This window comes from Culex pipiens, chromosome 2, assembly GCF_016801865.2.
Source record: "Culex pipiens pallens isolate TS chromosome 2, TS_CPP_V2, whole genome shotgun sequence".
Classification (NCBI taxonomy): domain Eukaryota; kingdom Metazoa; phylum Arthropoda; class Insecta; order Diptera; family Culicidae; genus Culex; species Culex pipiens.
In genome coordinates, this window is record NC_068938.1 from 92,437,736 (window position 1) to 92,462,186 (window position 24,451).

At 37.8% G+C, this 24,451-nt stretch overlaps 1 protein-coding gene across 3 annotated transcripts in view; it reads right to left on the minus strand.

The window, feature by feature from the left end:
* LOC120418955 (uncharacterized) overlaps positions 1-24,451 on the minus strand; it is a 38,268-nt gene that overhangs the window by 5,536 nt on the left and 8,281 nt on the right. For all 3 annotated transcript variants that reach the window (XM_039581496.2, XM_039581497.2, XM_039581498.2), the window contains exons 2-7: positions 17,254-17,433; positions 8,604-8,801; positions 8,433-8,528; positions 8,255-8,353; positions 8,028-8,159; positions 7,648-7,945 (exon numbers count right to left, since the gene is read on the minus strand). In XM_039581496.2, the coding sequence (XP_039437430.1) occupies positions 7,648-7,945; positions 8,028-8,159; positions 8,255-8,353; positions 8,433-8,528; positions 8,604-8,801; positions 17,254-17,376 (946 nt within the window). In that variant the 5' untranslated portion in view covers positions 17,377-17,433. The remainder of the gene's footprint in view (positions 1-7,647; positions 7,946-8,027; positions 8,160-8,254; positions 8,354-8,432; positions 8,529-8,603; positions 8,802-17,253; positions 17,434-24,451) is intronic.

The window sequence follows — 24,451 nt, forward strand, 5'->3', positions numbered from 1 at the left end:
CCTGAGCAACCATGCGTCCCCTCAAAAATGTAATACCCATTGAGAAGATTATGGAGGCGCTTGGTACATTCCTATAGTTATGCTCACGTTTTAACTTTTCTCAGAAATAGTGGGAATCGCCATACAAATTCCTTATTTTAATCGATCTTGCGGGTTTAGGTTTTAATAGAATTCATATCAAAGAAAAAACGAAAAATAACGTTTTTTATTCCAGAATTAATTTAAATGTATAGGCAAATCAATAGGTTGATGTTTGTTCGTTCATTTGAGCAACGTTCACCTTCTTGATCATTCGCTGCATTTAAAAAAGCTCATACTGCCAACTGGGGCGAATCGGGACAGCAGTTTTAACCATTTTAGAGCACAATATTTTGATTTTTTTCTAGTAGGTTTCAGATAGAACAGACTCAGACCAACAAAATGTGTACATCCATTTCCAAATGTATAACCTTTAAGTGCTCTAAACACTGCTGTCTTTATTCAGACTGTAGTCCCGATTCGCCCCAGATGACGGTATCTTATACATTCAAACAAGCTTAAAGGTCGAAAATCTGGCAAATCTGCCACAAGTTGTTGTTTCCAAATGGCACTGATAAACTTGGTATGGAAGGACTTAGTTGGACTATATTGGTACCTAACCAAATGCTGTGTTTTCTGCGCACTTGATTTCAAAAAAATGATTTGATAAAAATAGTTCCCGGATCCTGCGTATGCCCTATTCATAACTGGGAATGGCAGGCACCAATCACATATGCCAAAGATGTTTATTTTTTAGTTTTTCGATTAAGTTGTTTTGCAATCATTAGTTTTGACCTGGGTGCTGAATAGTGGTTCGCAAAACGGCCTCAATTTTGAACTGTCAAAGTGGAACCAATTTACTGTTCAGCAAAAGTAGAGAGTATTGTTATCGATCATTAAAAATTGTTTTTTTGCAAGAATAAAAAATGTGTGGCTTTTAGAACCAGAAATTGAAGTCAAGAAATCTTAAGAAAGTTGACTACGAGATCGTCATTTTTTATATTTATGAATGGAAGTTTTTTGTGTGGTGTCAATGCGGTTTTATTTATACAGAAGCTGTTTTTATTTTTTTATTCCGATTGAAACCCTACTGGTTTAGTAAAAATCTTCTCTGTTTATTGGATCAGTTTCGCTAGAATCACCAATGTTTTTTCACTGAACCAGGAAGATTCCAAAATCAGCCAGGGAATTTATCTGCGGCATGACAGAATTACACTCTCGCCGCAGTTCTTTGTCACCCGTCAAAAAGAAAAACCTCTTCTACCCGATCGAAACTTAAAAACACGCACAATTTTCCAGCAAAAATGTAAAAAACTAGAAAAAATAAAACACATACTACTGTTTATAAAACAGCTCGTTTACCAGTAAGAAAAAAGTCATGTTTGTGCTTGAACAGCCTCCTACTTTGTAGATGTAAACAAAGTGGGATCATTCGAAAATCACGTTACGCATTCTCTCTATTCATCACCCAGGTTTTGACGAATTGTTTTTTTTGCATTTTTTTTTTGCAGAAAAAAAAGTTTTTGCGGTGCTGTACATTGGAATTTCATTGAAATTCAAAATACTTTTAATCCAGCCCAAATATTCCAAATATGATTATAAAATCAGAAAAATGCGTTTTAGATTGTTTTAAGTTAATTTGACTTCTATTTTCATAGAATTTTTGAATATTTTTGAAAAAAAAATTTTTTTGCGTTCATGATTTTTCGGACTATTTTTGAAGGGGGGGGGGCTACATAAACTTTGAAAAATATTTGCAACGGCCTTACGGAAGACTTATTAAATCAACTTAAAAGATGATATTCAATCACTCCTGAAAGTTTCATGAAGATATTTCATGATTAAACTGAGTAAGAGACGATTTAAGCTGAAAATTTTGCCATGCGCAAAGCGAACTGTCAAACTTTGCGAGCGTTTTTCTCTGAATACCGAGTTGCTTTACGGGTGCCACGATATCTTGAGATCGGATAGACCAAATTGGCTGAAATTTCGGGTGAAGACTTGCAAGACATATTCCGAAGCCTGATTTTGAAATTTCGCGTTTTAAAAAAATACGACAATTGACGATTTTTAATATGAAAAACTTAAAAATATTTTTAGCTTTTTTAAAAACAAACTTTTTGAAAATTGGCCACGGGACCGGTTTAATGAACCTTCACCAACATTTTGAGCCAATTTGGTCAAGGCAGTGTTGAGATATCGAGGCACCCGTTTTCATATAGCTGTATCTCGGCAATGAAACAACCAAAAGTCTTCAAATTTATTTTGATGAAAGTTCAAAATGAATATTTTAATGTCCTAAAAACAGATTTAAAAAAAGTTTTAGTTTGTGCTCAAACCAACCTCTGACATTTTTGCCGATTTACATATATGTAACCCCTTAAGACTATTTTGATTGTACAGTGAATTGCCCATATGTATCAAGAGGAAGCGAAATCGTTTAAGAAGGAACCTGGTGCCACTTGCGATAAATTTGATTAAACCAAATCATTATGAAACGTTATCATTAACGAAACCATTCGCAACATTAATAATTTACAATGATTTATATTATGCATTAAAATATTTTTATCGGCCTGATGAAGTTCCTCTTACCATACCAAAACCATCCAAGAAACTTTCGTTCTCTTTTCAAAATTTGAATTCTATTTGATCATCAAACGTACCTTGATAAACAATAACAAAAAATGGGCAAGCTGAAATTTAATGTTTTGAACCAGTAGTGGTCCAGATCACAAAATTAAGTGGAATTGATTTTCCGAAAAATTGTAAAGTTTTTGAGCTTTGGTGTCTTCAGAAGAGTTGTTGCAAATGGAAAGGGGCAACTTTTGGTTTGGTTGAAAATTAGGGTGGATCACTATTAGGGTGATTTTGAAAATCTAACTTTTCAGGAATATTTTTTGAAATTTTTTCGACTTCTAAAAAGTTGTTGGGCTTGGCAATCCAAGCAATTTTGTCGAAGACACCAACATTTTATCTCACAATCTACGCCTTCTACGACCAAATTTAGAGAAAGCATCTGAGCAAACCTTCAAAAATCTGTTTTTTTAACGTAGCAATTCAGGGTTAAGTTTTAGAGAAAAGTGTTATTCGGGGCACTTTTAGAGCTCTTAAAAATAAACATTTGTATTATCTGACAAGTAAATTTGGACTTAAGGGTTAAAAGTTACAGCCATTTTAATGTAAAAAAGATACAAATTTAAAACTTAAATATCCCGAAAAATAGAAAAAAAATGGCGCAAGCCAAATTTTAAGCACTAGGTTGCATTTGAAAGAAGAGACGGGGGTTCAAATGCATACATACAATACATACATACATAAATACATACATAAATACAATACATACATACATAAATACAATACATAAATACAATACATAAATACATAAATTAAATTTTGGGACATTCACTTGCTTCCGTTAAGAAATTAAAAAAAAAACATTCAAATTTCAAGGCCTACTATGCTCTCACGCAATGTACTGTTGAAAATTGATAGTTAAGTAAAACATTTGCTATGCAATACAGAGCTTTCCAACATAAAAATGGGATATCTCAAGAAATATTCAATTTACCCTGAGGTTTTGATTGAATTTAATTTAAAAACGTTGCTTAATCCACCTTTAGGTGGGTGGTGCCTTCCTTACATTCATAAAGTTACACAACAGAGCCTCAAAAAGAGTATAAATAAGACTTATTTTTATCAAAATATCTGAGATCCGGCCTAAAAAAGTGTATAAATAACACTTAAGTGGTTATAACTTTTGACAGGGTTGTCAGATCTTCAACGTTTTAGGTCAGGGGTGACCAAAGTATGGCCCGCGGGCCAAACGTGGCCCGCGAGGTGATATTTTGTGGCCCGCGGACCCATTTTGAATGATCATGTAAAATGGCCCGTTGACCACTTGTAAAGTGCTTTTTAACTTTTTCAAAATTAAGGTTCATTTTAAACTTTTATATGCTAATCCTTTTTTTATTTTTTGTTAATAAAACAAACTTATGATTTATCAATATTTTGATCCCACCTTTAGGATACAAATAATTTGTTCAAAATATTTTATAATTAAAACAATTTCACACGTTTCAATGTGAGTGAAACTGGTAAATATCGTCAAAACTTTCATCAAAAAAAATTATAAATTTAAATTAAATTAAAATTGAAATATTAAAAAAAGTTCAAGTTTGACTTATTAAAATTAATAGTTGCAAAAATTTAAGCTTTCTTTATTATTTTGCAATTCATAATGACCCTTTTATGAACTGACCCTGAAACTTACATTGCACTTCCTTCGGGATTACCAACTGAACAAGGAGCAAAAATTTATTTCCAAAAACACTTTAAAACTTAAAAATAATAAAATTTAAGTGCGACGAAATTTGATTGGTGCCGAAAATTTAACGTTTTTTTCGGTTTAGAGTTATTTTTCATTGGCAAATTCCAAGAAAGTTTCTGATTATTTTTTTCGGATTTGTTTGCGCTGTAAGTGAATCTACATGCTGAAGACAAAAGTGAAGCTCTGCGTGATTTTTTTCATGTGGCGTAACGCAAAGGATTTCCATTTGGTTCTAGCCGTTCTACCCCACCCCATCTACTATGTCCTTAATCCAAATTCACCCCCCCCCCCCCGGTCCTCCCTCTTCCCCCTCTATAAATAATAATAATTACTTGCCAAATTTACACTTACACACCCAATCACAACTCATTCGGAGCGTTTGGTACGGTATGTCCACGCATCCTTCCTCCCCTGTTGATTCTGTGAAATGTGATCCGTTCTCAGAATCTGTCTCTGCGGTTAATGCAACGCAGTAGGCCTGGCCGCTTTAATTTTTGCAATACATGTTCGGGCTTTTTCGGATGTAATGCAATCATTAATATTGACAAGAAAGGACTTGGGCATAATCTAACCAAAAGTTCTTCCAGGATGCTTTCTTAAGTTGGCTGCGATTAAGTTCGATTAGATTAGAATAGATTTAAAAAAAATAAAATTTAAGTGTAATCATCTGAAATTGATTAAATATGCATTCCTTTGCATTTAGAATCATTTGAGCATGTTTAGGTTTATGAAAAATAATTTGAATTTCAGTGAATTTTTGTTGAAATGAATAAATGTTTTTTTTTGTCGAATCTCTTTTTTTCGAAAATAAAGATTGCAGTTTAACTATACGGAAGCTTAAAACATTTACATTGTTCAACATGTAATGTCACCATTTTTGAAATATAAAAACAAAACTTTAATTTTTTTTAAACACTGGTACACACTCATTTTTGGTTTTCGAGCTCGGCAGAATTCTGCCGAAAACAGAACAACTGATTTCTTCGGCAGAAAAATGCCGAACTTCGGCAAATTAACTGTCATTTTTCACCGAGTAATCGGGACAATGACTCACATTTTGCCGAGATTCGGCATATATTTCTGCCGAGCGATAAGTTGTTCTGATTTCGGCAGAATTCTGCCGAAGTTCGGCATAAAAATCTGAGTGTGTACATTCAATACCTGAAACAATAAAATCAACAATACCGATAGAAAACCGTTATTTTGTAGTTTCTATTATTTTGAATTAATTAAATCGTTATTTTGTTGTTTCTATTATTTTGAATTGAATTTTTTTTAAATAAGAGAAATTAAATCTTTTAAATTAAGATAACCTTTTTTTGTAAATTTGGCCCGCAAGCTCATTTGAGCTTCAAATTTGGCCCGGCCTCCAAAAACTTTGAGCACCCCTGTTTTAGGCTCATTGGAAAGATCTTTTGATTACCTATACAAAGACAGGTCGCATGGTAGATCCGGACAACGTTTTCATCAAAATATTTGAGATCCGGCCTCCAAAAAGTGCATAAATATCACTTAAGTGCTCATAACTTTTGATAGGATTGTTAGATCTTCAACGTTTTGGGCTCGTTGGAAAGGTCTTTTAATACCTTTTAAAAAACGTATAGCATGACGGGTTTTCTTACAAAAACCACCCTTTTACAATCTTCCGGACTTTATTCGAAATCATTTTTTAGCATAACTTTTGAAGTACTTTACTAAACTTCATAATATTAACTAGGGTCTTGTGGGACCCCAAGACGGATCGAATGAGACCAAAACGGTCGAAATCGGTTCAGCCAATCCGGAGATAATCGTGTGCATATTTTTCGGTGCACGGACTCACATCCAGACACACGCACAGACATTTGTACAGAATTTGATTCTGAGTCGATAGGTATACGTGAAGGTGGGTCTACGAGGTCTAATAAAGAAGTTCATTTTTCGAGTGATTTTATAGCCTTTCCTCATTGAGGTGAGGAAGGCAAAACGTTACTTAATCCACCTTAAGGTGGTTGGTGCCTTCCTCGCATTCATGTTGTATTTTAGGTGGTATTTACAAATTAAATTAAGAGTTTTTTTTTTATTTTTTTTTCATTTGTTTTTTTTTTTAAATTATTGATTTTACTTGAACAGCAATTTTCAATTCTTTTTTTTTACCAACTCTTCAAAATAAAGGTGAAAAGTCTCATGAGTTATATATTTCAGTAAAAAGTTCGTGTAAATCTTTGTCGAGATAAAATGATGCAGCAACATAATTAATACAGATTTTTTCCAGAAGAGACGCAGACACTGCTTAAGCGATGTGGCAACCGGCCGATACGCATGCAAGGGGGTGTGGCTGCCAATCCCCGCGTGGTCAAAAAGTCAAAAAAGCAAAAAGACCCGGCCTTTGAGGTTATGCAAAAATCACCCTTTTTGTAGCTACAAAAAAAACTTTTTTTTGACATAACTTTAAAAGTGCTTCACTAAACAGAATAAAATTTAATAGGGTCTTAGGGGAGCCCAAAACGAACAAAATAAGGCTGATCCGGCCAAAATCGGTACAGCCAGTTCTGAGATAATCGTGTGGAAAAAAATCATGTCTACACACATCCCCACAGACATTTGTTCAGAATTTGATTCTGAGTCGATAGGTATACGTGAAGGTATATCTAGGAGTCGTATTTAGGAAGTTAATTTTTCGAGTGATTTTATAGCCTTGCCTCAGTGAGGTAAGGAAGGCAAAACTCTCAGCAATCGAATGCAATTGTCAGTTTTCCCGTAAGTGCTCGTCCAAAGGGTTAAAAATGCATTTTAAAACCTAAAACGCAAAATTTTCATATCTGGCAACACTTTACGTAAATTTTGAGTGCGCCATTCGATTTTACGTCAAAAGATCTTCAAATATGCATACCCAAAAGTTCACTTTTTGTAAACTTTTCTCTTAGCAAAATGCATTTTAAAAATGAGGTTTTTCAAAAATCTCAGAAAAAGAGGGGGGTGCCACGGGCGCGGAGGTGACCAAATGTCACCAAACTTGTGATTCTTTGTTTTTGGGGCAAAAACAACCCCCATGCCAAATATGAGCAGATTTGGTGAAGGTCGATGTTGGACGCGTGGTCACTTGGGATGGAATGACCCAAAGGGGAAAACATTGCTTCAGGATTACTCCGGTAGGTGGCGCAGGTCCCACCAAAATTTGTCCAAGTGTAAGATTCTTGTTCGAAATTCAATTCCCTACAACTTTGTCGAGTGGTGCAAGAAAATCTGAGTTGGTGATTTAAATTTAGGAATCCTCGATTGGCTTTTTCCCAAAAAAAAAAAAACAAATGATCCCTCACCTGGTATGTACGGTTTCTGGTTGCACATCGGTATCCCACCACCGGCACTGTCGTCGGTTTTGTTGCCACTACTGTTGTTGTAGTTCCGATGGTTCGTCAGCTCGCTGGCCGCGCCACCGTTCGCGTCCAGGGTGGTGTTGTTGACGTTGTTCGTGTGCTCGTTGCTACAGATGGGACTGAGTTCGCGCTCCTCCAGGCACATGTCGCTGTAGTCGTCGATCACGTGACGGTACGTCGAGGGACACTTGGTCAGCGCCGCCAGGACCACAGCCTCAATGGAGCACACGTACCCGATTATCTGGAATTGGGGAAATGTTTAGAGGGGGGTTGTTGCTTTTTTTCTGTGTGGCTGCCCCAATTTGTCCGAAACGTCGACCTACCGCTGATATGAACAATGTGTCCTTGGTGTGCTTTGGCACCCACATAAATTCCTCAGCAAAAAACACCATGTGTATCAGCAGTGACGAGCCAACAAGAAATAATAAACCGATTGTCAGGTACATCCATGCATTCTGCAAAATAGAATAAAATAAAATAGAGAGCACACAACAATGTGGATCATCATCACACGGATTGATTGACATGGAAATCAGCCAACAATACTCACCAGTTTTCCCCAGTTGAAGGGAAACATCAGTGCTATGTGCGATATATCCAAAAACAGCATTAAACACGTTATTAACAGCGAAAACAGGGCGCAAAACACCTGGAAAATAAAACATTGGTTAAATGACCTGCACACATACAGAAGGACACAACAAAAAAAAACATCCGTTAAATCTTACCATTAACCTCAATCGACCAATCAGTGGCAGTAAAAACAACCCGACTTGCACGGTTCCGGCCGAACATTCACAGGCTAAACAGGCTGCTGACGATATCTGGAAGAAGCAAACAAAAACAAAAAAAGGGCATCAGCCTCAGGATCAAACCCTTGCCCCCTTCAAAGAACCTACCACCAACAGAATCCGCACGATGCCGGTTGGGCTGGTCAGGTGTGAGGCGTCGCAGTGCAGCGCAACGCCCCACGGTAGCGGTGTGTTCCCTATCCTTTGACGGTAATGTACATGCGAGTCCCAGGATGTGCACGTGCCCAGCGGCGATTCGAGCGATATTGAAAGCTCACCAGCTCTGCTGCCAGCTATCTCAAAGTCCTGCTCGCCAAAGAAGTCGCCGCGGGGTTGGATGGGAAGATGGGAAGATTAATGATAGTTTTTAATCATGCAAAGTTTCCTTTTTGGTTAGTAAAAGTGGGAACCGTTATTGTTTCCTTGGCAATCATACAGCATTTTGGCAACAAGTATTTTTTTTTTTTTTTCAAAATATTACAATCATTTACTTTTTATCTGAGAGCTTCTGAAGCGTCTCCACCTAAATTTTTTTTTTCTTAACTTATTTTTATTAGATCCTTTTAGGTGCTGTGACCAGGTTGGTACCGGGGATCAGTAAAACAATATATAATAACAAAAAAACAAAAACAACTCCTTAAATTCCATACTTGGAGATAATGTAACTGGCGAGGGTTAATTGGTCCAAGCGGGTCTTGCAGGTCTTGAACCTGCCGATGTACTCGGAGAAAATCCCCCACAGCTCAGCCGAACTGTAAAGTACCTCCCCGGCTTCCTTCTCCGTGGCTCCACCGTCTCGGGGGCCACCTTGGTTGCTTCCTGCGGGTCGAGGGCGATCTTTCAATTTTCCGTCCGGAACTGCGCCTGGCAGCGGAGGGAACTCCGCCAGCGTGAACGCCGGAACTGCTAGACTCTGCTTCTCCGCCTTCCTTGCCGGCGGTTTTGGTTTCGACGCCTGCTGGCGCCTCCAGATGAAGTCCGCACGCTTGGGGCAGCTGCGGTCCGTGGCTTCGTGGGCTCCAGAGCAGTTGGCACAACGCTTCGGCTAGGTTTCCTGGACTTCACACTCGTCCGTCTTGTGGGGACCCCCACAGTTGTTGCACCTCCCCTTGAGGTGACAGTTCCTGGTTCCATGACCCAGCTGCAAGCAGTTCCTGCACTGAGTCACGTTCGACCAATTGTTCCGGTAGGCCTCCCACCGGATGTGAAATGCTTGCAAAAGCTTTATTTCACTCAGCTTCTTGAGGTTGGTGTACCCCTTGAAGAACGTAACAATGTACGGGGTTTCCGTCGATGAGGCGAACTCTCCTTTTCTCTTGATGGCATGCACCTCCACAGCATCCAGGTTGTGCAATTCCTTGAGTTTCTTCTTGACGAATTCAGGTAAAGCCGGTGGAAGTCCTCTGACGACGACGCGGAGTTGCCGCTCGCCTCGTTTCTCGTGGGTATAGAACCAGGAAGGTGCTTGTCCTATCCCTCGCCTAGACCAGACCAAAATCCATGATAAAGCTGTCAGACCAAATCTGTCAGACCAAGACTGTCAGACCAAAGAGCAAAAAGTAAACAATCTTGGTCTTCTACGTAGGTGCATACAAATCGAGAAAAGAAAATTTGAAAAAGAATTTTATTTTTTTCATTTCAGTGACTGGTTTTGGACTGCAAAATTGAATGTACGTCAGAAAATGATTTAACCGTGCGGCGGCCTGGACACCAACAATTAAATAAGCAGTTAAAAGCCTTATTCTTCCAATTAAATTTTTGATCGCGTTTTCGGTTTACACCTGAACAATCTTGAAATTATTTATACGGCTTTGTGATTCCTCTCTTTCCATCATTCCCTTGTATAGAACTCCACTTTGTTCGCAATCATCCACCTAAATTTAATTAGAACTAATTTTCATGGAGACGCATGGTTATTTAAAAGAACATAATATGCTGATCCTTTGAAACAGTTGATTTATGTTAAACATGTTTGGTTAGGTTGCGTAAAACTTACTGAATTTTCTTTAAAAGAGATCAATTTGCAGTTGCAATTTGATAAATCTGAACCGTTGGTTTATGTCACTTGTACCTGTATGTATGAGTTATTTAAATTGGCAATTATTTGTATCCAACATTTGAATATGAAAAAAAAAAATCAAAATAAAAACAATCTTGCTGTATATTCTAGCTAAAAGACATTCAAATCAACAAAAGTAGTTGTGATTTGACCTTTAGACCCAAACCAATAAAGCAAATTTCAAAGTTAGCTAAAATTGGTATTTTTCCTGTAGAAGTTAAATTTTCCCGAAGTGTGCATTTTTTTTGCTGGGCAAGTCATCATAATAAGCAGAGATGCCACATGATTTTCAAAAATGTATGTAAACAAATCTGTGCAAGTCTGTGCATTTGTCTAAAATTCAAACATTTCAATTTACAGTCATGGAAAACCATCAGAAAGCATTTGAAGGCTATCGGAATAAGTTTCGGTTGATATTTTTTACAAAATATTAATTTAATGAAGTTTTTTTTAAATCTGTGCATCTAAAAAAAATTTTGACACAAACTAAAATGTCTGTGAAACACAAACAATGCACCTAGCATCCTTGATAATAAGGGGGCGTTTATGTTGATTTTCATAGCAAATTAAAATGCACTTTTCGGGAATCACCCTTAAAATAACTAAAAAATTAAATTTCCCTACGTTGTCACAATTCGACATTTCACTGGATTTTGAAATATGCAACATCGTGCTTCGAATCCTTATATCCTAATAGTAAAATAAATAATCCACTTTGTTTGATAGGTTTCTAACTACAAATTTGGGGGCTTTTATGCCAAAGTGCTATGAAAATATTCAAGAATCTATTTCTTAAGATATGAGGTTCCTTTTGCGTGTATCCTCCAGAGCAAGCAGCAATGAAGTGCTCAGAGCCAGGCCTGCAAAATGTTTCCAACCCAGCGTACACATGAAGCAAACCAAAATGTCAGTTCACTGCTAGCATGTGACTGTAAGCCTACTGTGTCCGTTCAACCACTGCCGCCTGACTCGTGCCGGTCGGCTGCTGGAGAATGACGTGAAAAAATGAGCAACACTCACTCAATTCGTGTCGTATGACTGACTCGTAAAATCCTCTCTAAACACTATTTTGACTATTTTTAAACAATTGAATGGTTCTAGACTGTGCAAAACACTTAAAACAACCATAACTTATGTTCAAAATTACATTTCCACGCATAAATACCAACTTTTTGTGTAAAAACTTGTTTCTTTATGTGTGTGCGTGCAACGTCGAATGAGCGTTGTTCGACTACTGCCTCGCATTGCAGCTGCTCAGTGAGCTAGGGCACTCACGACTGAGTCGGGTTTGTTTATGTCACGGTTTTGCGGTTCAGTGAATGGATCTGAAAAAATCGTGTATGTGTCGCCGATTTTCGCGTCTGGACCCCTGACATTTTCAGCTCTGCTCAGAGCTCTAAAATTTTTTTCGAAATTTCCGCCGTAATTGACCGTGATTACCCGCGAGTTTGCTTTACCAGCATGCCGAAGGCCGGCCGTGGCCGTGGCAGTTCGATTGTGGCCTCGAAAAACCCGTGAAGTTCGTCAACGGCCGAGTGCAAAAAGGTAAACAAAACAACGCCGCTGCGTCGTCCGCCATCGCGCAGGGGAGCGTGTGCGCTGATGGATTCAATCCGGAGTTATTACACGCTAATTATCGTGTCCAGGATCGTAGCCCTATAAGAAGCAGACCCCGCTCAGGTACTTCCGGTAATCTGTCGACCGGTGGCGCATCAACATCCGCCAACATTCTCACCAGTAACAAGTTCGCGAGACTGACGCGAGACCGAGACTGACGCGAGACTGACGCGAGACCTCCAATTTTTGTTTTGGATACGTTGGCGGACGATGTTGACGAGATCTCTTCACCTTGCCGGAGTTTTTTGCTCTCGCAAGGGAGATGATGACGCGGTTTCGGACCTGCCGTAACAAGGCGGAGCAATTTCTGGCCCTCGGGGAGCTTATGATTAAGCACATCTACAATAGATAAAAAAAACTGTGATCTAGTTTAAGCTTTTTCTATTTTTAACCCCTTTTCTTTGAAATTTCAGTAAGTTTTTTCCAATATTTTTCTTACTCTTGGTAATCTCTTAGTGATAAGCAATAATCGTTCCAAAATGGATAGAGATTTAACACACAGCTGAAAGGAACTCCAAAACTCTGTTATGTACTGCGAATGAACAAATTGTAACATGATTATTCAGCAATAAAACCGAATTGAATTGAAAAAATATATATGAGGTTTGGTGTCTTCGGCAATGTTGTAAGTTATGAACTGGGCCTGATTGTATGACATCTTTTATTTTTCAATATTTTGAAAAAAAAATACGTGTTTTCCAATGCACTCAAACCCCGATGGTTTGACACCAACTGTTGTTTGATTTGACTAACCAACGGGGTACAAACTTTAAAAAAATCAAACCAAAAAGTGACCAACCACCGGGGTTTGAGGGTTTGCATCCTGAAATGCAATTTCTGGCCCTCGGGGAGCCTGAAATGGCAATGATTTAGAAATTTGACGTCAAAGTAACATTTAGATGATGTAATTAAAACAAAAACAAGTATTTTTCATAATAAAAACTTTACTTAATCCACCTCTAGGTGGTTGGTGCCTTCCTCATATACATACAAACAATACATTCAGTCAGAATTTCATTATTCCCCCCAATTTAAATGATCTACAATATTTTGGACGCGTTGGAAAGGTCATTTGATTATCCATCCCACAATGGGACGCATAACAGGGACAAGATTTTTATCAAAATATGTGAGATCCGGCCTCTAAAAAGTGTTTAAACACTTGAGTGCTAATCACTTTTGGAAGGGTTGTCAGATCTTTTGGATTTCGTTAAAAAGGTCTTTTAAATACCTTTCTGGAAATGTATAACATTGTGGGTTTTCTGACAAAAACCACCCAAGGTTAGCCAAATTCGTTGTTTAGCATAACTTTTGAAGTACTTTGAAGGACCTACCTCAAGAGTCAAGACCCTAGACAAATCAAATGAGACCAAAACGGTTAAAATCGGTTCAGACAAGGCTGAGATAATCGAGTGCATATTTTTTGTGCACAGACCAACAACCCCCCCCCCCCCCCCACTCCCACACACACACACAAACAGATATTTGCTCAGAATTTGATATTCTCAAACGTTATGTATACGTGAAGGTGTGTCTAGGAGGTTGAATGAAGAAGTTAATTTTTCGAGTGATTTTATAGCCTTGCTTTGCACTTCCTGAAAGTTTTTTTCCTACTCTTGTCTATTCCGTACATATACGTAATAATGTTTTCGTTTGAATTACGATGTAACACACAGCTGAAAGGAACACAATAACACTTTTGTGTACCTAAATAAATCCGTTGTAACTTGATTATTCACAAATATAATCGAATTGAATTGAATTGAATTAAAGCCTTTCCTCAGCAAGGTGATTAAGGCAAAAATTGTAAAAAATTTTTAAACTGATATTTTTTATTTCATGTTTTTGTTACTGCTACCCACTGCACTTCAAAGCACATTGCCTTGTTTCATATAGGGGTAATTCTCCGCCAACTCACACAGCAGTTGCCCCGACCCCTCTTCGATTTGCGTGAAACTTTGTCCTAAGGGGTAACTTTTGTCCCTGATCACGAATCCGAGGTCCGTTTTTTGATATCTCGTGACGGAGGGGCGGTACGACCCCTTCCATTTTTGCACATGCGAAAAAAGAGGTGTTTTTCAATAATTTGCAGCCTGAAACGGTGATGAGATAGAAATTTGGTGTCAAAGGGACTTTTATGTAAAATTAGACGCCCGATTTGATGGCGTACTCAGAATTCCGAAAAAACGTATTTTTCATCGAAAAAAACACTAAAAAAGTTTTAAAAATTCTCCCATTTTCCGTTACTCGACTGTAAAAAATTTTGGAACATGTCATTTTATGGGAAATTTAATGTACTTTTCGAATCTACATTGTCCCAGAAGGGTCATTTTTTCATTTAGAACAAAATTTTTCATTTTAAAATTTCGTGTTTTTTCTAACTTTGCAGGGTTATTTTTTAGAGTGTAACAATGTTCTACAAAGTTGTAGAGCAGACAATTACAAAAAATTTGATATATATATATATAAGGGGTTTGCTTATAAACATCACAAGTTATCACGATTTTACGAAAAAAAGTTTAAAAAAAGTTGGTCGTCATCGATCATGGCCGTTCATGGTCACCCGCGACAGACACGGACGACGAAACAAAGAGAAACGCAAAAAGTAACTTTTTCAAAACTTTTTTTCGTAAAATCGTGATAACTTGTGATGTTTATAAGCAAACCCCTTATGTATATATATCAAAATTTTTGTAATTGTCTGCTCTACAACTTTGTAGAACATTGTTACACTCTAAAAAATAACCCTGCAAAGTTAGAAAAAACACGAAATTTTAAAATGAAAAATTTTGTTCTAAATGAAAAAATGACCCTTCTGGGACAATGTAGATTCGAAAAGTACATTAAATTTCCCATAAAATGACATGTTCCAAAAATTTTTACAGTCGAGTAACGGAAAATGGGAGAATTTTTAAAACTTTTTTAGTGTTTTTTTCGATGAAAAATACGTTTTTTCGGAATTCTGAGTACGCCATCAAATCGGGCGTCTAATTTTACATAAAAGTCCCTTTGACACCAAATTTCTATCTCATCACCGTTTCAGGCTGCAAATTATTGAAAAACACCTCTTTTTTCGCATGTTCAAAAATGGAAGGGGTCGTACCGCCCCTCCGTCACGAGATATCAAAAAACGGACCTCGGATTCGTGATCAGGGACAAAAGTTACCCCTTAGGACAAAGTTTCACGCAAATCGAAGAGGGGTCGGGGCAACTTTTCCCGATTTCGTGTGAGTTGGTAGAGAATTACCCATAGTCAATCTTTTTTTGTGTGGTACCTAAGGCCGATGCAAATATTTAAAAAAGTTTTTGTCCCTCGGCCCTGGCCGAGGTCAAGAGGGGGGGGGGGGCAAAAAAATAAAAAAATATTAAAATTTAAATAACAAGCCAAAGTCTTCACATTTAAATGAAAAAAGTGTTTTAAAATGCATTTTACACTAGTTCAGTTGTTTTGCAATCATTAGTTTTCAAAAAATCTAAGATCTGACAAAAACAAAAATTGTATCGAAAAAAAAGATTTTGCATCGAAAATTTTCAAAAAATCTTAAGATTTTTTAATAAACCCAAACATGTTAAAAATGATTATAAACGCAGAAGAATGCATTTTAATTTGATTTCAGCTGGTTGCATTTGAGTTTTCATTGAAATGTTGAAGTTTATTGTAAAAATATTTTTTTTGCCCCCTGGTTTTTCGGGCCAATTTTGAAGGGGGGGGGGGGGTGACAAAAACTTTTAAAAATATTTGTAACAGCCTAAATAGTAATTGATAATCAAAGTTTCACTGCGGCAAACCCGGAAAACTACCCAAAATATCATTTTAAAATTAAACTGACAGTCAAGCATGAAATTTCAAATTTTATTTTATTGTCGTTATCAAATTCCGAACTTTACGAAAAATCCGTACAAAAATCTGGCCTGTTAAAATCTGTAAAGATGGCAAGAAAAAAACCAAGGAGCAAGGAGGAACCTACATTTTTGCTAAAGTTTGTTTCGTGGACAATCCTCAAATAGTTTTAGCTAATTAAAAAAACACACAAATTGAAGCAAGTTCAACAATTAGATAATTTTTGATTTGACTTCTTAGTTTCACCTACTAATAAACATTAGCTGTCAACATTTTCGAGGAGTTCCAAAACAGTTTTAGTTGATTTAGTCAATCCAAGAAAATTAATAGATAGAATGAAAACTAACCCATTGATAGTTAGATTTCTCCATGAATTGGCCTTATTCAGACTGAAATAACCCCAAAACTATTTCTCAAAAGGTATACTTATACAGTACACACCATCATTGCAAGCTCTCCCAGCTCTGGTACCCTTTCCAGACGATTTGCTACCTTATTCATAAAATTCCTCAAAATTCCCAGCGCGCAGACAACCCGCTCTCAACATCGATCCGTGCGGGGACACCTCGCCATCCGAAATCTATATCCCATCGAAACCATATCCCAGTGCCAAAACGGGCTGCCGTCAGTCCAGAATTGTTGGCCCCTCTCGAAACTTTTCGCCTTATTATACGACACCCAAGCCGGTTCGGTTTCACTTATTTAGTACAACCGAGCTCTGGCCATGGGTCCCGGTATCCGGTCAAACTATTTAAAGTTTCTCTTTGGAGCCACTGTGTGTGTGTGTGTTTGTATGAATATCCAATTTCCGCTCTCTTCATCAATGATACATGAGATGCTGTGTGGTGTTTTCTGTCCACTTTTCTTTTTTTTTTCGGGGGTAATTTTACACGACACTCTGTTTTCTTGTTCTTCTTCATTCGTTGTCACCTTGCTTCTGCTCTTGTTGTTCTTTTTCCGTGTCACATTTACACAGTCACTCTGTATCACACATATTGCCATGTGCTCGCTTCACACGTGTCCGTTGGCCATCCCCAAATATATGCATTTTATTGAATCGAATGCATCATGGTGTGTATTGATTTTATGTATGACAAACACATGAGAACGGTATGACTGCACTTGTCCTCTGTACAATAAATAATTATAATCGTTGTTGGCCGAAAACAATTACGGTGCACCACTAGCGAAGTTTTTCCAAAGCTTTTTTCTCGAACAAAGATAAACCAGGTTATACGTACTTGAATGTCCTCTAGCTGACAGCAGGCCGGTTCGAGATCCCGTATTTCGTCCAGGAGGAACTCTATTTCGTCTGTACCGTATAAATCAGAAACTGACGGTATGTAACGTTGGGGTGGTTGCATTTCCCGTCAGGGGGTACACCCCCATCACCGTGTGCGAAACTGGTCCGGGTTCCGAAACTGAAATCGAGAGGGAGGGGGTTGTCCCGTTTAGTATACCCTGTGGTGGCGGACCTGGCAGGGTGAATTTGTAGTGCCGGGTGGGACGAAGACGTTGGTACCAATGCTGTTAATCGTTGAATCAACGTCATCGATGTCGTCGTTGATCGTTGATTTAAACGTAATCGTAATCGCAGCCATCGTTGATTCAATCGTCAACGTCAACGTAGTCGTTGATTTAAACGGCGTTGATCAACGCGTTGATTATCGATAATCAACGCGTTGATCAACGGCGTTCTTTTATAGTTTTCTAGAGTTTTATGAGGAAAGAACGATTTTTTCATAAATGTATTGATTGGGAAACATTCTTAAATAGATTTGACATGGTTGTTCGGGGATCCGGGTGTACCAAGAGACCCGAAGTGACCGGATTTTAAACGTAATTTAAGCCCTAGCTAATTGCTGGTCACTTTCATCTCCACTTTGGTTCCCTAGTCCTCGATGATATAAACGCCGTTGATTTCAACGATTAACAGCATTGGTTGGTACAAACTCTCCACTGAATGATTTTCGATTGAACTCACACTCGGGGACGAAAAATAAGAGGTAATGTTAAATGTCTCTATCATCACGTTTCAAAATTAAATTAAATACAGTCATCCCACATATTCGGAACACCCACAAATTCGGAACACTTTTGTGATAATTTGTCAATAGCATGCCAAATCCAGCTTTTGACTCGACCCTTCTATTTTTAGGACCTTTATTTGGACATTTTCTTGCTATTTCACTAGTAAATGTAGTACTTTTTGAACAAAAAACTTCACTTCAAGATTTGTTTTATCCAGAGCAGCAAAACACTGCCTCCAAATTGCCTGTTCCATGATTGTGGGATGTTATTGTGCCTCCCACAATTGTGGAACGCCTGAATTTAACTGATATTTTCACAAAAAAGTTATCAGACCATCACTAAGCTTGAGTGAAACTGGTTGCAGTGTGCGAAGTCATTATTTTGTTACAAATATGTATTCCTGGAAAGATCCAAAGTTTGTTTACATCCGTAAAAAAAGTGTTCCGAATTTGGCTTCATCCATAAAGTACGTCACGCTAAAATCAGCCAAAATTTACCCCCCCCTCCCCTCCTTTGTCACGCTTTTCCTATACTTATAACATGCAATGTCACACTTGCTCAGACCCCCCCTCCCCCCCTAGAGCATGACATACTTTATGGATGATGCCTTTGTGGATTTCGAGGGTCAAAGGTTTTCTTCAAAAACTTGATGTAAAAGTAAAAATTTGCAGTTGTTCGATACAGCATTCGAAAGCTCGCATGAAAAGCTTTCAAATGATGGTAAAAGCGAATCATTAAGTTCAATTACCGATTTGCTATGATAATGTTTTCTGGCGAACAATCATGGAGACGCATGGTGTTTTTACTTTCGATTTAAGTTTCCAATTTTCCTAAATAAGTTAAAAAATCGTATTTAGTTTTGGTGAGGAGAAACAATTCAACATTCAAATAGAATTTTAACTCGAGTTTTTGAAGGCATGCCCAAGCAAAACATTCTGACCCAGGACTGTGCAGAAATTCTCAGCACGAAAAGTTAAAATTTCAAATTTCAGACTAGGGACTCGTTATCGGGCTGTAGTGGACGAAATTAGATGCTTCAAATTGCAAGAGGTGGGTTTTTTTGGCCTCTATCTGACCACCACAAAATCTCCTCCCCGAGGGGTTAAACCGGTTCCGGGACAATCCGGATTGTTTAACGGTATTGTTCCGAAACAGTATTTTTGGTCGAAAAATGTCAATAAAAAAGATGAAAACAATGTATATTTTGAACAAATATTGTAAAAACTTGTTCAATAGAGACTCATACAACATCAAATAGCAATTTTATAAAAATAGTTGTTTATAAACTAATGTTTCGATAAGTTTTACTTTAAAAAAACTAAACTTAAACCAATTTTTAATATAAACTAACTAAACAAACTTATCAGAAGTTCAAAGTTGTCACAAACTGGCTGGAGGTACTAGTATTTGACACAGAAACAACATTTCATAAATCAACTCACTTAAATCGAACAGATTTTGTACTTTTCTCAGGGGAACGGACAATTATTTGACCTCTTTTTTTACTTTTTTCAGTAAACTATTTTTGTATTTTTAGAAAAAGGGCATAATATTGAACGTTTGACCCTTTTGAAATGTTAGTTTTGATTCAAAAAATTTGAAAATTATTTCACGAATGTTGCTTATTTTAACATTGTAAATCGGACCATTAGTTGCTGAGGTATCGACATTAGAAAATGGTGGGCTGTATGGGTGAGACTTAGAAAACATCAATTTTCCTGTTTTTAAACCTTTGCATGGTAATATCTCAGCAACTAAGGGTCATATCAACAAAGTCCGAAAAAGCTAAATATAGAGAATTTTCTTAGCTTTTCAAAAGTGGGCAAACATGGGCACCATTTTAAAAAATCAATAACTGCGACTATTTTGAAAAAAGTTACATAAAGATGGCTATAACTTGAAAACGGTGCACTTTATCAAAAGTTCACTAAAGTACTTTTTGATTGCAAATTCAATTTTACATCAAAAAATGAAATTGAAAAAATTTTGCGACCAATATTTCGACTTTTTGAAAAAAAATTGTATTGATTCAAAAAATCATAACTCGGTCAAAGATTTTTTGCCCATTCTGTAAATTTCTGAAAAGTTGGCATTTGATGTCCTCTAAAACATCGTCAGTTGTGTGCTATCTTGTGACAACGACCATTTAGTACATTTCGAGAAAATCGATTTTTAAAGTTTGATGATAAATATTTTCAAAACTATGAATGGTAGAGTCGAACTTTTTGAAGCAATCGGTTCGTATACTATCGCTTAACAAACGCTCCAAGTTTCAACTAATTTGGTTACACCAGTTTAAAGATACAGTAAATTATGTAAACAAAAATCTGAAAAGCACGTGTCACAAATGTGTTTCGAAAGTAAATTTGTACTACGTGTCACAAGTGTGCACAGAATTCCCATATAAACTAAAATAGGCTTAAATCAATAGTTTAACCGACTTAATCAGTATATTTTCAAAAACAAAAGGTTGCATTGCCTTTAGAAAGTATGTGTGTACATAAATTTGTGAAAAACAAGAAAAATTTTCCACATTTTCCAAAAACATGTGTGACGTGTCACAAGTGTGCACAATCATTTTGATGATAAATTGTTCTATGTCACAAGTGTGCAGTGTTGCAAATGAGTGATAAAAAAGCTATCAATAGATTATCTCTGCACCAAAAATATCCGAGAGTATAGCGGCCGTCACTGTAGCTTGTGAGATCTCTTCTTGTGTCTCGTGATTCCCAGCGATGTAATTCTCTCTCTATCACTCCTCCCCTTTTCCTCGACTATGCGCTCTCACCGCTGAGTCTCTCAATCTCTCCGAAAACTGCAATGAGAGAACGCGAGATGGCGATTAGGAGCCGACCACGCATGACGTCCTGTTAAACTGCGTTTGCGAAATTGGTTTTGTGGCGGCTTTTGTGGTTAAACGCTGTTGCGGTAGCATGATCGTGGAAGCGGGAATGAGAGAGAAAAGGAAAATGTCAATCGCGAGTGGGTAAACACGAAAACGTGTTCGGCTATGTTCGGCGCTGAGAGTTTCAATGAAGAGAGAAGAGCAGTTGTATTTGAGGCATGAATATTCACGCGAGATAATTGTAGTTGCTGAGAGCTGATACTTTGATATTTTAACAACCCTGCAAGTGTGTATTGCGATATCTGGGAAACGGAAGCGAGTTTCCAAAATCGGGTTAAAGCATCTTGTAGTGTCTGTTAAGTATAGCAAAACGTCATCATTAACTCATTTTCGACCAAAATGGTCTATGTCACAAGATAGAACACAGCTGACGACATATCAAAAAAAAATTGAAATTGTGTTTTTTTTGCAAATCAAGTTTCAGTGACAAAAAGGTAAATAAAAAATCACAAAATTTTTTTTACCGTGTATCATTTTTTTCAGTGTAGTCTATATCCATACCTACAACTTTGCCGAAGACACCAAATCGATGAAAAAAATCCTTCAAAAGATACAGATTTTTTAATTTTCATCCATCACTTTTGTATGGCCAGCTGCCAAATTTGTATGGAAAATTATATGGGTAATTCTCCGCCAACTCACACAGCAGTTGCCCCGACCCCTCTTCGATTTGCGTGAAACTTTGTCCTAAGGGGTAACTTTTGTCCCTGATCACAAATCCGAGGTCCGTTTTTAGATATCTCGTGACGGAGGGGCGGTACGACCCCTTCCATTTTTGAACATGCGAAAAAAGAGGTGTTTTTCAATAATTTGCAGCCTGAAACGGTGATGAGATAGCAATTTGGTGTCAAAGGGACTTTTATGTAAAATTAGACGCCCGATTTGATGGCATGCTCAGAACCCTGAAAAGTTAGAAAAAACACGAAATTTTAAAATGAAAAATTTTGTTCTAAATGAAAAAATGACCCTTCTGGGTCAATATAGATTCGAAAAGTACATTAAATTTCCCATAAAATGACATGTTCCAAAATTTTTTACAGTCGGGTAACGGAAAATGGGAGAATTTTCAAAACTTTTTTAGTGTTTTTTTCGATGAAAAATACATTTTTTCGGAATTCTCAGTACGCCATCAAATCGGGCGTCTAATTTTACATAAAAGTCCCTTTGACACCAAATTTCTATCTCATCACCGTTTCAGACTGCAAATTATTGAAAAACACCGCTTTTTTCGCATGTTCAAAAATGGAAGGGGTCGTACCGCCCCTCCGTCACGAGATATCAAAAAACGGACCTCGGATTCGTGATCAGGGACAAAAGTTACCCCTTAGGACAAAGTTTCACGCAAAACGAAGAGGGGTCGGGGCAACTTTTCCAGATTTCGTGTGAGTTGGTAGAGAATTACCCATATGGACAAACTAATGATGCAAAATGGCTTCTTTGGGCATACCGAAGACACCAAAAAAGTTTCAATAGGATTAAAAAATACAAAAAAAAATCGAATGACCGAAATCTGAGAGAACTGCTCTTATTCTAACATTCATACATTTCAATGAAGGCAACTACGCCACTTTACTATATACGCGGTAGAGCGTTCCCTTGGTCGTTCGCTGTGAGTTTTGGATTGCCTGCTTCTCTAATGAAGGTTCGACTGAGGGGGCATGCTTATTAATTTCACGTTGCTCCACACCCTCAGTGACGTGATGGGAGCAAGGGCGTCTATGCGAAGTGTTCCTACACCCGCTAAAAATTCCTGGTGCTTGGGGAGGGAAGAGGGATACCATTTTGATCTATGCGTCGGTATTTGTAGCTCTAAAATTCGAGCAAAAAAACTTATGCACGTGGGTGTACAGATTACGGAGTAAAATATGATCGAATTGTTCACCTAGCGCTCACATGTGTTACAGGACCAAGTTGCCTGCGGGTATGGGGATCATACATACATACATACATACGGTGTAATCTGTATTTTGAGAAGGGATTTTCTGATGAACTTTAAAAAAATCATATCTCCCAAAACAGATTTGGCATCATCACGCATTATGGCGTAAAGATGTCATTTTAGTCCCCTAAAACATATTAGAAAAAAATCAAAAAATGAAAATTTTGTGTTTTTGGGATTTTTTTTATTAGAAGCCAAAAGTGAAATAGAAGATATAAAAAAAACTCCCTTCACAACATACAAATTTTATACATTTAAATACCCACCACCCCCAAAACTGTATGGAGACATTTATGAAAGTATCCAGGACCGTGGTGTAGGGGTAAGCGTGGTTGCCTCTCACCCAGTCGGCCTGGGTTCGATCCCAGACGGTCCCGGTGGCATTTTTCGAGTCAAGATTTGTCTGACCACGCCTTCCGTCGGGCGGGAAAGTAAATGTTGACCCCGGTCTAACCTACAGGCTTAGGTCGTTAGCTCAATCCAGGTGTAGGAGTCGTCTCCCTGGGTCCTGCCTCGGTGGAGTCGCTGGTAGGCAGTTGGACTAACAATCCAAAGGTCGTCAGTTTGAATCCCGGGGTGGATGGAAGCCTAGGTGTAAAAAGAGGTTTGCAATTGCCTCAACAATCAAACCTTCGGACACCTAGTTTCGAGTAGGAATCTCGCAATCGAGCGAATAATTTGATTTTTTTGACATGTATGAAAGTGATAAAGAAGCTATTAGACTATAACAAACAAACTCGCACTTTCTTCTGTTTGACACTTTACCAAACTCGTAAACTTGTTTGCGGCAAACTCGCAAACAAAGCCAAATGTATACAGGCTGACGTTTCTGCAAATTTTGTCTTGTTGTCAAAACAGTCAAACGCGAAAAAGTGCGTTTATTTGTTTGTTAGTCATAGTCTAATTGCACCTTAATACAGTGGACTCTGTCGTTGTCGATATTGAAGGGACAATAAAGAGCGGGAAATATCAATTTATAGAACGAAAAATCAAAGCAATCTATTTGAAGGGACTGAAAAATTTATTGACAACTGGAACAATATTAACATTCCAACGCCCAAGGCTCCAAAAAAGTTGGAACGGTAACTTCAACTCAATGGTTCTCGAGCATAACCCAACAAATCAAAATGATTCTTCTTTCAAGTGATTCGTTAGGATGTCTAGATGATTCTAGAACTTTGCAGAACTTAATTTGATCAAACCTTTAATTTTTGCGATCAAAAAAATCGTTCCAACTTTTTTTCGCGTGTAAAAAATAATTCGCCAAAAATTCCGCGGGGACAGTCGTTTTAGAAAATGGTGGATTCACCCCAGATGAAGGCTCCTCAAAATATTTTGTTTGATAAGGTTTACTATCCCCGAAGGTCCCGGTGGCATTTTTGTCTGATCACGCCTTCCGTCGGACAGGAAAGTTAATGTTGGCCCCGGTTTAATCTAGAGGGTTAGGTCGTTAGCTCAATCCAGGCTTAGGAGTCGTCTCCCTGGGTCCTGTATCGGTGGAGTCGCTGGTAGACAGTTGGACTTGGAATCCCGAGGTGGGTGGAAGCTAAAGTGTAGGTTAGGT